This window comes from Alligator mississippiensis, chromosome 5 (genome assembly GCF_030867095.1).
Source record: "Alligator mississippiensis isolate rAllMis1 chromosome 5, rAllMis1, whole genome shotgun sequence".
In the NCBI taxonomy this organism is placed as follows: Eukaryota; Metazoa; Chordata; order Crocodylia; family Alligatoridae; genus Alligator; species Alligator mississippiensis.
Window position 1 is genome coordinate 202,663,821 of NC_081828.1, and position 13,740 is coordinate 202,677,560.

Below are 13,740 nucleotides of genomic sequence, written 5' to 3' on the forward strand. Positions count from 1 at the left end.
ACGCAGTAATTAGGCAGTCACAGTGTGGCCACAGTGTCTTTCTTTGTCTGCAGATGGTCTGGGAGAACGGCTGTGTCGTTATTGTCATGCTGACACCCCTTACTGAAAATGGAGTCAAGCAGTGCTACCACTATTGGCCAGATGAAGGGTCAAATCTCTACCACATATATGAGGTACTTAAACTAAATATCTCACTGTAAACTTGACAGTAAGTGTGTGGATTGATTTCATACAAAGCAAAAGATTGTTTAATCAGATTGACCTGTAAATTGTGCTGAGGTATCCCATACAATGCCAATGTCCTTTGGTTTGTTTTAAGATCATGGAAAATTATGCATTTTTTTTTTTTTTTTATCAAAAATGTAGATAACATAGTCTCATAAATGATGGACCATACATCTACATCAGTGCAATAAAGGATGAAAAGTTCTTGTTCCTTAAAAGTGACTTCCCTTAATGGTTAAATATGAAAATATATATCACTTCATGTTTATAGGAAAATAGCATATTGCACCTTAGAGAATTATGTTTGGGTTTACAGACAAAAGCTTTTGTATAAAAGTTGGTAATTATTACCACTCTGTGTGTTAAGCTGCCCTCTTATATGAAAGAAAAAAATTCCCTACTTTTTGCTTGATAGATCTAGCACAAGTATCCATTATTGTGCCTTGTTGCCATAAACAGTGACTTTTGATTCTCAGTATTTTTTTGGTCTTACATTTGATTAGATTAAGCAAATAATACCATAATAGGCATAAAACATAAAGAATAAGTGATAAATGATGGTAAGGAGCAATAATTATTTGAATTTCCTTGTAAAAATATACATTTTCTAAAAATCATTCCAGCTTCATATTATGCTTTGTTTTCTGCTGAACAGAGTAAATTAACTGAAAGTTCTCATGTGAGCTAGATTCATTTTATGTATATATATTTTAAAACTACTCAAATTATATCCTGCAGTTTCCAGAAAAGCAGTGCATTGTGGGTGTCTCCCAGTGAAATAATGAAGGGATACATTTAAAAACTGTTATCAGGCAGCATCTCTTCAACATGCAAAACCCATAACTCTTAAATTGGAGATTATTTTAAATTTCAACAAAATAGATAAGAATGATTAAAAATATTTCAGAAAAGCAAAATGGCCCCAGTAGCCTATCATAAAAATGGCTACAATAACTGCTAAATAACAAATCATGTATCTGGCTGGTGCCCAATTTATTAGTAATAACAAAAGCTTTATGTTGTTCCTTTCATTCAAAAGACATCGCTTATGTGAAGTGCCACGATTGCGGAGCTATTTTAAATATCAGCTCTCAGCTTGAATCCACAATTGTTATATTCCCCTTTCAATGTGCTGTAGGTAAATCTGGTCTCTGAGCACATCTGGTGTGAGGATTTCCTTGTGAGGAGCTTCTACCTGAAAAACCTCCAAACCAATGAGACCCGAACCGTGACGCAGTTCCATTTCCTGAGCTGGAACGACCAGAAGGCTCCTGCTTCCACAAGATCACTTCTAGATTTTCGCAGGTACAATACCTATGTAATGATCTATTGGAGGCAATGAAAATTTGCAGAAGTATTTCTATAAGCAATAATACTGTTAATTATCTACCCTCTGAAGGTTTTTTTTTTGTTTTTTTTACTGGAGAAATGTCCTCCAGTTTGTGATGGCACAACCATGTGTCTGTGTATAAATTTGGGCACCTATTCTTTCATACCCCAGTGATTTTTCACTGCTGTCCCACAAGCTCTCTCTTTCCTGGCTTTAAAAACTCACTTGCTTCTCACCCAGGGAATGAATGCATTTATTTCCTCTGTATATTTTTCCTGTGGTATTGGTATTTATCTGTTTTATAAGCATTTACCTGGGCCTGCAGCTTCAAGTTCTTTTGTGTGCCTCCCCTCTGACCCTCCCTACCAGAATCTGACAAATAAATCTACTGTGCAGTATGTGCATGCTAAAACCCCTTTGAGTTTATAAGTCAGCAAAGACATTCGAGTGCAAGGTACATTCCTGTAAGGACTGAAGGGTCAGGTCCATAAGTTCATTTGGTTGAAGGAGGGTGGAAAAGTGGGGAAACGGACGCAAATTTTGGCCAAGAATTTTGAAGAAGCAGATGCTGCTTTAAAATATAGGAGTTGTTAATAGTATTTTTATACTAATAATACACAGGCAAAAATGTTAACCTCTGCTCTCTTTCTGCTAAAGTACCAGGTTTTTCTAATATTTAATGTTTCTCTAAACTTTAATTTGAAAATGAAAGCCATGAATGACAAACGTCACAGTGAAATAATCTCCTTCTGACTGCAAACCATGCTTAATGCATTCTGTGTAGACGTTAACTTGTACCAGATACTTCACAGACATACAGTCAAAGCTAAATGAAAAGAATCTCAGAAAGTTGGGAAGTCAGTTCAGAATCCCGGAAGGTGCTTACATGTCAATGCATCTTTTTACTGTAATCCTGATGTGCCAACTGCTGAAATAATGTTAAAGGTTTCAGCAAAATGTACAAACAAAAAAATGTAGGGCCAAATTTTGCCTTCCAACAAGTAAAGCTAGTGGAAGTTGTGTTTGTGCATCTGAAGGGAGACACTGATCCCATCTTCAACTGAAGTTGGTGGAAATTAGCACACTTGGCTTTTGGGGGGAGAAATTACTCATAGATTTAAGGGTAAAACGCCATTTTCCATACATCACAGTACTCCTACATTTTTATTGGGGTCTTTAAATAATGTTTAGTCTCACTTATTGTGGGTTTTGATTGGGTTAGAGTAGCAGGTTCCTGTATGTACAACACAATGGAGAAAGGAGCGCTTACCTAAAGGTGGATTTGGATCCATAGTTTATTTTTTCAATGATTTTGCCTTGGATTCAAGTCCAAACTCTTGGTATCACTTCAATATTGTTTTTATAGTTCAAAGTCTCTTTCTTATGGTACTGTGGAGCTTGGCAGCAGTGAATTCCCAAAGTGGAAGTCCTGAATTGGCTCCAAGCTTTGCATTGTGCAAATTGCAATGCTGAATTTCAACTTTACTTTTTTCTTATTAATAGAAATCACTTCTGTCACTCTGTAAAAGTCCACGGTACTGATCAAGTCCAAGGATCTGACTTGGCCTTGAAGTCCTGTTGGTTGCAGCGTGAGCAGGAATGGGCCCAGAAGCCTAGAGCTTCTGAAGTGCTGTGTGCCCTCAATTCCTACTTACTTCAGTAGGAGTTGAGTTCATCTGAAAATTGCAGGATCAAGCAACAGTGCGGCAGAGGCTGCGTCTCAAAAATTGTGCAGTCTTTTACTGAAGGTCTGCAGGGAATAAATAATCACAGTATTTAAATACAAAATTAAAAGTGGAAGGGAAAGCAGTTCAGGTGGCATACTTCCTATTTGAGGCAGATAGGATGAACCTGTTAAAATATAATTGAATTTTGAGTGTTTGTTTATTATGTATATTCTTAGTGTAGTGTAGGGCACTGTAACCAGTAACTACATCCTTGAGTGTAGATTTTGTATTATGAACCCATAATATTGAATGCATAGAAAAATTCCATTGAAAAGGAATCTGCATGCACAATAGATGCTTTTATGAATCTAAGTTTCTTGGCCAAACTGGTTCTTTTAATGACAAAAAAAATGTCATTAAACAAGCTATTGCTAAAATAATTCATTTTACAATGATTTAATTGAATAAATTGTGCTTCCAAAGCTCCTTACTTAGTTTCACCTCTGGTAAATTATCGCAATTGATAAATCCTCAAAAACTGTCCGATTACATTTTATACATACCCCTTGCTTAAGGTGATTCTAGCAAGTGCTACTCTCATTCTTTTTAATATCAATTTTTTTATGCATTCAATGTGTTTATACATATATATATGGGCATGTGTGTATATTTATATATTCACATACATATATGAAGTTAAACATATACATAACCAACCCTCTATTTTTTATAATTCATCACCAAGAAAAATTGGATTCCCAAAATTACCTTGCCCAGAGTCGGTGGAAATGTGGACCCTATTTTTTTTTTTTTATTGAAGTAAATTTTGCAAGCCTTTTTGAAAACTGAAAGCTTACCTTTCTTTCTTTCTTCCTTCCTTCCTTTCTTTCTTTCTTTCTATCTTATGTATCAGACAGTGTTTTAGATGATGTTGCATTTAGCATACGAATCAAACCTAAAGGGGGAGGAGCAGGGGGAAAGCCCCTATTGTGCTTTAAGAACATAGTGCTTTTAGGTCTAAATGACCAAAAGGAGATTATTTTATATTTTTAAAATTCCATACAACATACAGTGCTTGAAAGGTGAGACTGCTGCAGAAAACCACTGGTCAGTTCTAAATGCTTCTGGAGTCCTAAATTCATTGTGAACAATAGACCAATCATTACCGCTCTGGACTAGCTTGTTAGTCATGCACTGATGTGTAATTAAATATTTCTTGAGCCCAGAGGGAGCACATTTACACTTTAAAGAGAGACTGCTAAGCTAAAAGATAATTAGCATCACATGTGAGGGCTTTGCTTAAAAAAAATAAATATATATATATATATATTATGCTATCACTTCTTGCTGTGTGCAATGGCATTTACTAACACTGCTCACTTTAAAAATGGACAAATTCTTATTTTGCCAGCTAATTAGCGGTTGCCAGTGTCATTTTTGTGATGTTGCAGCTAGTAATATGAGCCCAGTTGCATAGTCACAAAAGTGATCATTGGAAACTGTGACTCTGCTGCAGGGACAATGTGGGAAACCCCTTTTCTGAGCCTCTAACGACCTCTGACCTTTGCTTGCTGATGGTTTGCATGATGATTTCTTTTTCACTCAATGAGCCAAGGGTTGGTTTGTATTACTAATCATTCTCTCTAAGTTAATTCTTCCTGTATATTGATATATTTTTTTCTTAAACATTCAAGATCTTTGCTTACTGATGAATTTTCAATTTGCTCTATTTCAAAAGAACCTAGAGTGCAATGGGATATTGTTGCATTTCTTAAATCTCTTTTCAGACTAAGCTATGAATCAGCTGGATCGAAAGCTTTATTTTAATATGTTTTCTGAAATGTGTGATGATAAAAGTGTTTGAAACTCAGTCAGTAAAAATGACAAACATAAGGTGTCTTTCCCAAACATGTGTCTCTGGCTGTTTGATTTACAAATAGGGTTAGTGTGGTTTTATTTGTTATTGAAAATATACCAAAACTTCCCTAGCTGGCTAGTCAAAACAAGCTCAGTATCATATTAGAAGTGCCATTCAATGAACAATGGAGCGAGCCATACAAGTGCAGAAAGAAATGATAAATACTTCTGTCTGCTTATGAGCTTTTTATGACACTTTAAATGCCAAAACTCCTTTCTAATGGTGTTTTGTGTATGTGATGGAGGGCAGAGAATGGCCATCAGCATATCGGGGAATGTGCTGATATTGTGTCATATTGTGTAACAGACATTTGAAATGTAGTTTGCAAAAATATATAAAATTCCAGTTTAATGTTGTATTGAAGCAGTTGATTCCAAAATATGAACAGTCCCCTGCAGGTTTTTAAGGCTCCTGTATAAGTAAGTAAGATAGTGACATTGACATCAATAATTAACAGATTCATCCATACAGAATAATCTAACCCTTCAATTAAAAGCCATTTAAAACTTGGAGCTGGAGGGAAGAGGAAAGGTGTAAGTTTTGCTTGGTAATAAATTACCTTGTTTTCAGTACCTGCTAAATTACCATTTGTGTGTGTTTTAGCTTCCAGTGTCAGATGCTGTTCAGTGGTTGAGCAGTGCACCTATTTCAGAGAAAATAAACCACTCTACCCTATTCACTGCTAATACTGCAAATTTATGGATAAATGGGGAAAGCACCTGTCTGAGAGACTGTATGGTTTACAGAAACCAGCCAAAGGCTGAGAATGGAGAAATCCTGAATTGTGACCTCAGGTCTATTGTTTACTTGCTCTGAAGCCTTGAGGAACTAAATTTACTAAAGATCTCTACCTCAGTTTCCACATCATTAAAATGGGAGTTAGTTACTTTCCTCACAGATGCATTGTAAAGATTTGTGAATGTTTATATTTTATATGTGACCCTATCATTATTATAGCTATTTACTAAATCTGGTCAGATTCATAATGACCAGAAGCTGATCGTAAAAAACATTATCTTTTGGAACATGACTATCACCTTGGTAACATGTCTGAGTCAAGTTACTGGCATTTGAAAAAACTGTCTTTCAGATATACATCTTTAAGTATCTTCAGGCTACACTCTAAGCAGTATTTAAAGATATATGCATATTTTCACAGCACAGATGTTACAGAATAGATGAACAGCCAAGAACTAAATGATTCAGTAGATTAGTGATGCTTTAAAATTACTAATACCATAATGCATAGTTGCCAAATTCCAGCAGCACATTTTATCACATTTCTCAGCAGTTAACGTTCTGAAATATTTGCTCTTACAATTATCAGCTTGGTGCATCTAGACCTTAGATCTCCTCTGGCAGCTGTCCTATGACATGGTTTTATAGTATACCTTCTAGTAAATTAAAACACCTAATCAAGGAAAGTGAGGGGATTTGATTTCTTAGAAAGGACACTTTCTCATTTTATCCTTTGTTCAGTTTTCTTTGTTAACACACCCACTTTTACATTTTTCTATGAGGAAAACATTTCACAATTAAAATGCATCTCTAGAGCGGTAACACTGAAATGGATTTAACCAGATTTAATTCTTCTGTGGACTGTATTCAGCATCTTACAAGGAGTATCTTGGTTTGCTTCAATTTTGCTTAATTTCCTCATTAATTCAAGCATAAGTATTAACCCCATTAGAAAATTACTGTATACCAGGTCAGTGTTGCACTATTGTTTTTATTGTTCAGCTGTAGATATATTTTCGAATAATGTAGATTGGTTAGAAATCGGGAAAGTGGAGCTATTTATAAATATTAAGTATGTAAAACTTTTATATTGGAACTATGGCTATATAGCTTCCTAGAATTGTAGTCTGTACATAAGTAATTAAATGTTAAGTTTGAGAGAAGATTTTCAGAGTGTTTGCTTACTGCTGTTCTGGAGATAATCTGTTTTCCATACAAGCTCACATTATGCTGCTGACTGTATATCCTCTTTTAATTATGGCTTCCAAATAATGCACTTTAATTATTTCTGGGACCAAGCTCATGAACTCAAGGCTCAAACCAAAAATCAAAGCATCTCATGATAAACATTGATGGGGGCTGACAAGCAAATAGTTTGGGAATAGAATGTATATATTTATTTATTTATTTGGCTAACCCACATTTATGAGTATTATGGAAAGATGCATTTCATTTTATTTGCTGCACTGGGAAACTAAACAGAGCTGTGTATATAACTTAGCTATTTGTTATATTGAGGTTAATTAGCTGATATTATTACTTAAAGGGGGGTGATGAATATTTGTTTTTTCTTATTGCTTTTGCTTCTGACAGTTGGCTAAGGAAACAGTGCAAAATATATTTATTAATTTTTGTGTCTGTTTTATTGCAGAAAAGTAAACAAGTGCTACAGGGGTCGTTCTTGTCCTGTAATTGTTCACTGCAGGCAAGTACAATTTTAAAAATAGCTGTAGAGAGGGTTTTGTGCTGTAAGAAATTAACATGAATAGAACCAAATGGGCAAATTACAGGTTTAGATGAATCACTAAATAAATAAGATGGTTCCTTCTGAACCAGGTCCAAGATATTACATTTTGTTTAATTTTTTTCTTATGCTAGTAAATGCTGAAGGTCCAATTTTGTAACAAAACTGTCCTTTTAATATGATCTTACAGGTGCAATTTCACAAGTCAAATTTTATACCTATACCTAAAACTCACTAACAGCTCTTTGATTTCAGAAAGCTGCTCCAACATTACAGCATTGTGATGCATTCCCAATTTAGACAACTGTTTTGCATTTTTATTAACGTTTCAACAGTATTTTTTATTTCTTCTCTGTTTGTTTTCAATGATCATGATGGTAGCAGGGCAGTCTTGGGGAATGGGAGGGGAAAGCTGCCCACTGGTTGGGTGAGTAAGCACAAACCTTCAAGCACAGATTGCTTTTAGGCCTGCCCGTCTGGTGAATGTAAATGAGAGCTGTTTGATTGCTCACTATAAAACTTGAAGTAATAATGTAAATATTTATTTTTGTAGTTGTAGTGTCTATTCTGTAAGGAGAATGCCCATTCCTTTTTATCGAAGATGCTTTTATGGAAAGGAAGACGGGGAAAATTGTGTGTGTGGGAGGAAAAACTATGGGCATCTATACACATGTTCCAGGGCTGGGGGAGGAGGGGGGTGCTTTAATTAAAGCACCTACAGCGTCATGTATATTCAGCATCACGTGTTTCTAAATGGCAACAGAGGCACTTTAACTAAAGCTCATTCAACAAGCTTTAGTTAAAGCGCCCCTGCCCTCATTTTGAAACGTGGGGACAATGAATACATGTGACACGTAGGCTGCTGGAGTGTGCTAATTAGCATGCTCCAGCAAACTCGCATCAATTAATCGAGTTTGCTCCAATGCATGCTAATAAGCACATGCTGGAGCAGAGCTGTAGCACATGTACAAGTGCCCTATGTCATTTAAAATGTGCACCTTCAGTTGAGTGAGTGGTTCCAGTAAGGGAGAGGAGCATGTCACAAGCCTGCTGAGATCTATGTGGAGGGACAGAGTCATATAACACAGAATGGTAAAGTACTTGAAGAAAATGCACAATATGGAGCAAGCCTGTTTTTGTTTCATTGAGGGGGTCTGAAAAAAGAAAAAGAGATGATGCAGAATAAACTGAACAGTCCTTTGAGTTTGTTGCAGGTATTTTCTTAGTATGATGGGTGAAAATGTCTAACATCTAGCTCAGTAGTTTTTGTTTTATTAGGTCTGACCACTACAATGCCACTCACTATTTGGATCAACTAATAGGGCTCTGTTTCTTTGTTCCCTTCAGCTTTAGGACAGGGGGTGGCAGAAGGAAACTTATTAGTACAGGCTGCCTCTCTAGGAAATGATACAGAACAAACTTCTCCCATATATGGAGGTTTATCAAAAATGCAGTGTCATAGCCTGCCTATGAAAGCACATCACACCATTGTGTTGATGCCCCTTCTGATTAATGCTGAACACAAAGTTAGTTATCACTAAAAATAATGGTCCAGTTAATAAAAATAGATGGCTAATTGGTCACACATGCACCTTCTTAGAATTTGGAGGAAGGAAATGAAAACAAGTATATTACTTAAAGTCTTAATTATGTTTGCTAACAGCAGCTATAAAACATCCCACTGCCCATTGCAAGCTACTCCATACCAGGCCTGCAAGATGCATCCAGATTAGGGAACCTTCCCAAAGGTTAACAAGGCTTGGTCCTTCACAAAGCTTGGCCACACTTTTCCATGGAAGGCCTGATAATACCCTGGGATTAGAGAGAGCTTTCAGGAAATATATGGTAAGATGTTTCCCCACTCGTTGCATCTGAGGTAGAATTAAAGCAAGGGAAAAGACAAGAGGGAAGATGAGTTGAGATGCATCTTTTCAGGTCCAGATGCTTGGCATCTCATTTCTGGGTTGATAACTTATGATCCATAAGTAATACAGTATTTTAAGTTCATGGATTGGGGGTCGAGGGGTGTGGAGTGTGACTTGAAGGGAAATGGACTGCTCTGTGTGCATGCAGTCTGACCTCTAGGCTCAAGTGCAAATGGAGCCAATAGCTTTTCAGGATGATTCTAGCCACGGAGTTCTTCAGCTCTCATGTGACTCTCTGTTGTTCTTGATCTCAGAGACGACAGTCTGTAAGCTCATTATGTGTATACTCTATGCACAGAAATGGCTGCCCGTTCTTGAATTACTGACTTTTTCACCATTGTGTAAAATGTTTGTGTATTAAATAAACAAGTGTTTGGCTTTAAACAAAACAAAACCCTGCTATCCATGAAGAACAATAGTTAATCCTACACAAACAGCATGTGTTAATTAAAATCACTGCAAGCTTTCTTTCCCTTTCCCTCTCCCTTCAACCTCCTTTCCCTCCCCATCTACCCTCCCTTCCTGGTATAACGCAATATAAAAGTAATGGTGGATACCTTTGTACTGAATCTAGATGCACATTGATAGTGTTTTTTCTCTCTCCCTTTCTGTTGCCAGTGATGGTGCAGGAAGAAGTGGAACCTACATTCTAATTGACATGGTTCTCAATAAAATGGCCAAAGGTGAGAATCAAAAGGCTTGTTTTTTTTTTTTCTTCTCGACACTGAAAGATGTGTTGGTGTTGCCATGGAAACGCAGGGTGTAATATTCACAGAAAGTGGTAGAATAAATTAGAGGCAAATTGTACTCTTTCCTGGACATCCCTAAGTTTGATTTTCAAGCTCATACTGATTTTTAAAAAAAAGGCTTTATGAATGGAGCGTACACATGTACTTCTGGACAAGGCAGGATTTGTATTTTTAACTCTGTAACATAAAATCGTGACTGTGGCTAAGACGTGGCTCTGAACTATCTAGTAAATAGTAAGTTATTGTTTGCCTAAATAAATAGATGGGCCACTTCCAGTGTGTTGCACACTCAATATTCATCTACCCAGCAGTAGAGTTTAAACACATTTACCTACCTTTTGTTGCTGCTGTAGCAGAGACAGGATCATGGAGCAGAAGCCCCTTGTAGTAAGTGGTTGTTCAAGCACGTACCTTTCAAGGAAGCATAACCTTTCATGGGGCAGAGCCTGGTTACTCTGGACTCTAGTCCAAGCTCTGCTACTGGGTGTTTGGTCGGCCTTGGACAAGTCACTCAATGTCTCTCTTTTCCTACTCATGAAGTACACCTTTTAAAACCTTTTTAGCTGTACACTTGAAGTCATAACTACTTAGCATTATTTTTATGTTATTCCTAGTTAAAAAAATCTGTGGATTCCCCTTGGGTAAAATATACCCTTTCTTCTTATTCTACCAATTAATGTTTGTTATAAGAACTGTTTGGAATAATTTGAGATTGTCTTTGTATCGTAACAGCAAACAGTAAAACACAGTAAATAACCTGTACTGTCAAAACAGTATTTGTTGCGGTTTTGGAAGCACTTGGTATTGGCCATTTCGAGTTCAGTCAGGGGATTGCTAAGTACTTTTGAAATACCCTCCTTGTATGATAGGGCCCCTCTTAAGCCAGGTAATCAGTACTCTACTTCTGTGTTGTATCCCCCTGTCCCCATCTGCCCATTCTGTATTTCTGTTTTTATGCCTTTGTTGCGTAAAGTTTGGAGAATAGTCCTGTTCATCTAGCACCTGTTACTACTGGAAAAAAATTTTTAAATAGTCTCTTGTCGTTTCATTGCCATCTTTCTCCATCCCTTTTATGCTACTCCTGCCCTTTCTTTGAATGCACTTGCATTTAAAAATAATTGTTAATAGTGATGATGCAAAATATGTTACATGTAAAAATAATATTTAATACTGTCTTCTAAGCGCTGTACATAAACATTTTTTTTCTTCATTATCTTCCTATACAACTTGATCCATGCCTTGTGGTCAGTTGCTGCTGAAACCCTGAGTCCCAGGTCTCTGTGGAAGTAATGCTATTCCATTCCTATAGGTAGATAAAGGAATTTGGCATTTCTTCTTTCCTGACTCTGCCTGTTAACATGTTTCGTCAGACATAAAAGGGTATGTAGATCTGAGTATTGATGTAAAAAGAAGTGTGCTTCCCTTCTGCCATGCACCAGACTGAAACTTTTCTCCAGGAGAATGAGATTGTTTTTTCAACCTCGTTGGAAAGTGCAATTTGCATTTTGTGAAAGAAAACACAGAAATTTCAAACACTTGACACATTTATAATTCAAGTGGCAACTTGATCTCTGCAAGTAAAAGCAGGGGTACATGGTAAAATTGGTGTACACCTCTGTTAAATATTTTGTTAGGCTTATTTCAGTTTTTAGCTCTGAAAGGCTGTAATGAAAAGTAGATTTAAAATATATGCAATTTACTTGCATAAAGAAGTAAATGAGAAGTATTTTCTAGCTTCAGGCTTTCACCCACTTAAGGAAGGGTTGACTTTGTTGTAAGAGCACTAAAGAATGCCATTTATTGACTCCATTGTACCATGTAATGTCAAATTCCATTTTAAGTGTGGGCTTAGGGTTGCACAATACAAGACAAGTCATGTGAAACTGGCCAAAGAAAGGCGTTGCTGGGCTTTTTTTAGATTGGTCACCCCCATTTTGTTCTTGACCTGCTCCCCTCTGCCATTGGGGGTGTGCAATTTGAAATCCTCTGACCTGGTGCTTTGGCTGTAGCTTAAACGAAAGATCAAAGGGCAAAGCGGGCATCTCAACCCTGCTGAGGTGGGCCTTTCCCAGGCTGTCACACTGTGAGGCAGCCAAAGGTTTTGTTCTGACGGGAATCGAGGCCCAGTCTGTGAGGCCTGGGCCTTCTTTGTCTGGCCTGAGAAGTTTGAGGCCCAGGTTGAGGATCCAATGTTCATCGAATGATCAAAGGGCTGAAGCCCTGGACATGAAATCTTTCTTTCCATTTCCTTTTCTTAAAGAATGAATTGCACGAGTACCAAAGAATGCCATTTCCAAAGCTTTTATGTGGAGTGCTAGGACTAACTTTAGAGTCCTTCAGTTCTAAACATAAAAATGTAAGTGCACTTTCAATCTGGGCCCAGCTGCAAGGCCAGCATCTACTAACATTTCTTTCAAAAAGGCTTTTAAGGATTAAGGCCTTCAGTCTTTCAAAAAAAAAAAAAAACTTTTAAGAATAAACTTAGAATAATTTGAGTTCTTGTTCCACTGTCTGGTTTATTAGAAAGTAGACAATAATGCATTTTTAAATCAAAGTAAACAGAGGACTACTTAGTTTCAGCAGTGGGAAAGTGGAAAACGATCAATAAAATGCGTCAGTTCTTTAGGAGGTGTCCTAATAGGGGAGATTGAGAAAGGGAACTGCTTTTTCCTGTAATGATTTATTTTTCTACATTCTCTTACGGAGTTAACTGGAAATGCTTCAATCAGCTAACAGTTGTCTCCTAATTCTTTTTATCAGATATCAGGCCTAAGACTTATGAATTTATAATATATATGTGTATAAAGAATATTTTCCACTATTACAGCCTGACCTATTTTATTTGATATTCTTAAAATGGATAAGCAGGTGAGAATTCAGTTGTTCAAGCCTGCCTTTTCTAGAAGAAACAATTTGGCAAGACATTTGCATTCCCTGAATAAATTATACAACTTCACAAAGTTAGCATTTAGCTAGATAAGTCAATCTAGCCCACCTCACATCTAAAAATTCTATCGTGCTTCAATTCTGGTCACAGGCTTAATATTTATCATAGCAGAAGTTGCAAAAGTATTAAAGTTAATACTGATTATAGCAAAATATTTTGGTCATACATCTCAAGGTTTCCCTCCTGCGTTTTCTGTTTGAGTAGAAGAGAGGGCATATGAAAAGACTTCATGATGCAGTTAGAAGCACAATGCTGAATAAACGTTTTCCAGTCCCTCACTTGCCATTGTTATTCAAACAACTTCAGAATGCATTTTGGAGTCCCTTTGGCTTTGTGCATCATCAAGGATTTCCTGTTGGGCTGGGTTCTTAATGAATTACTATATCCTCTTATAAGAACTATAGTGTCTGTAGCTGTGTAATGTAAGAGGCATTAACTATGTTAAATAATCTAATGATATAAATTTGGATGAGTTACGATAGATGATGAAGGTATAT

General features: G+C 36.7%; 1 protein-coding gene across 1 annotated transcript in view; it reads left to right on the forward strand.

The window, feature by feature from the left end:
* Positions 1-13,740, forward strand: part of PTPRN2 (protein tyrosine phosphatase receptor type N2) — a 1,024,661-nt gene that overhangs the window by 984,659 nt on the left and 26,262 nt on the right. The window contains exons 18-21 of the mRNA XM_019498778.2: positions 54-173; positions 1,364-1,530; positions 7,530-7,583; positions 10,166-10,230. Coding sequence (XP_019354323.2) covers positions 54-173; positions 1,364-1,530; positions 7,530-7,583; positions 10,166-10,230 — 406 coding nt within the window. The remainder of the gene's footprint in view (positions 1-53; positions 174-1,363; positions 1,531-7,529; positions 7,584-10,165; positions 10,231-13,740) is intronic.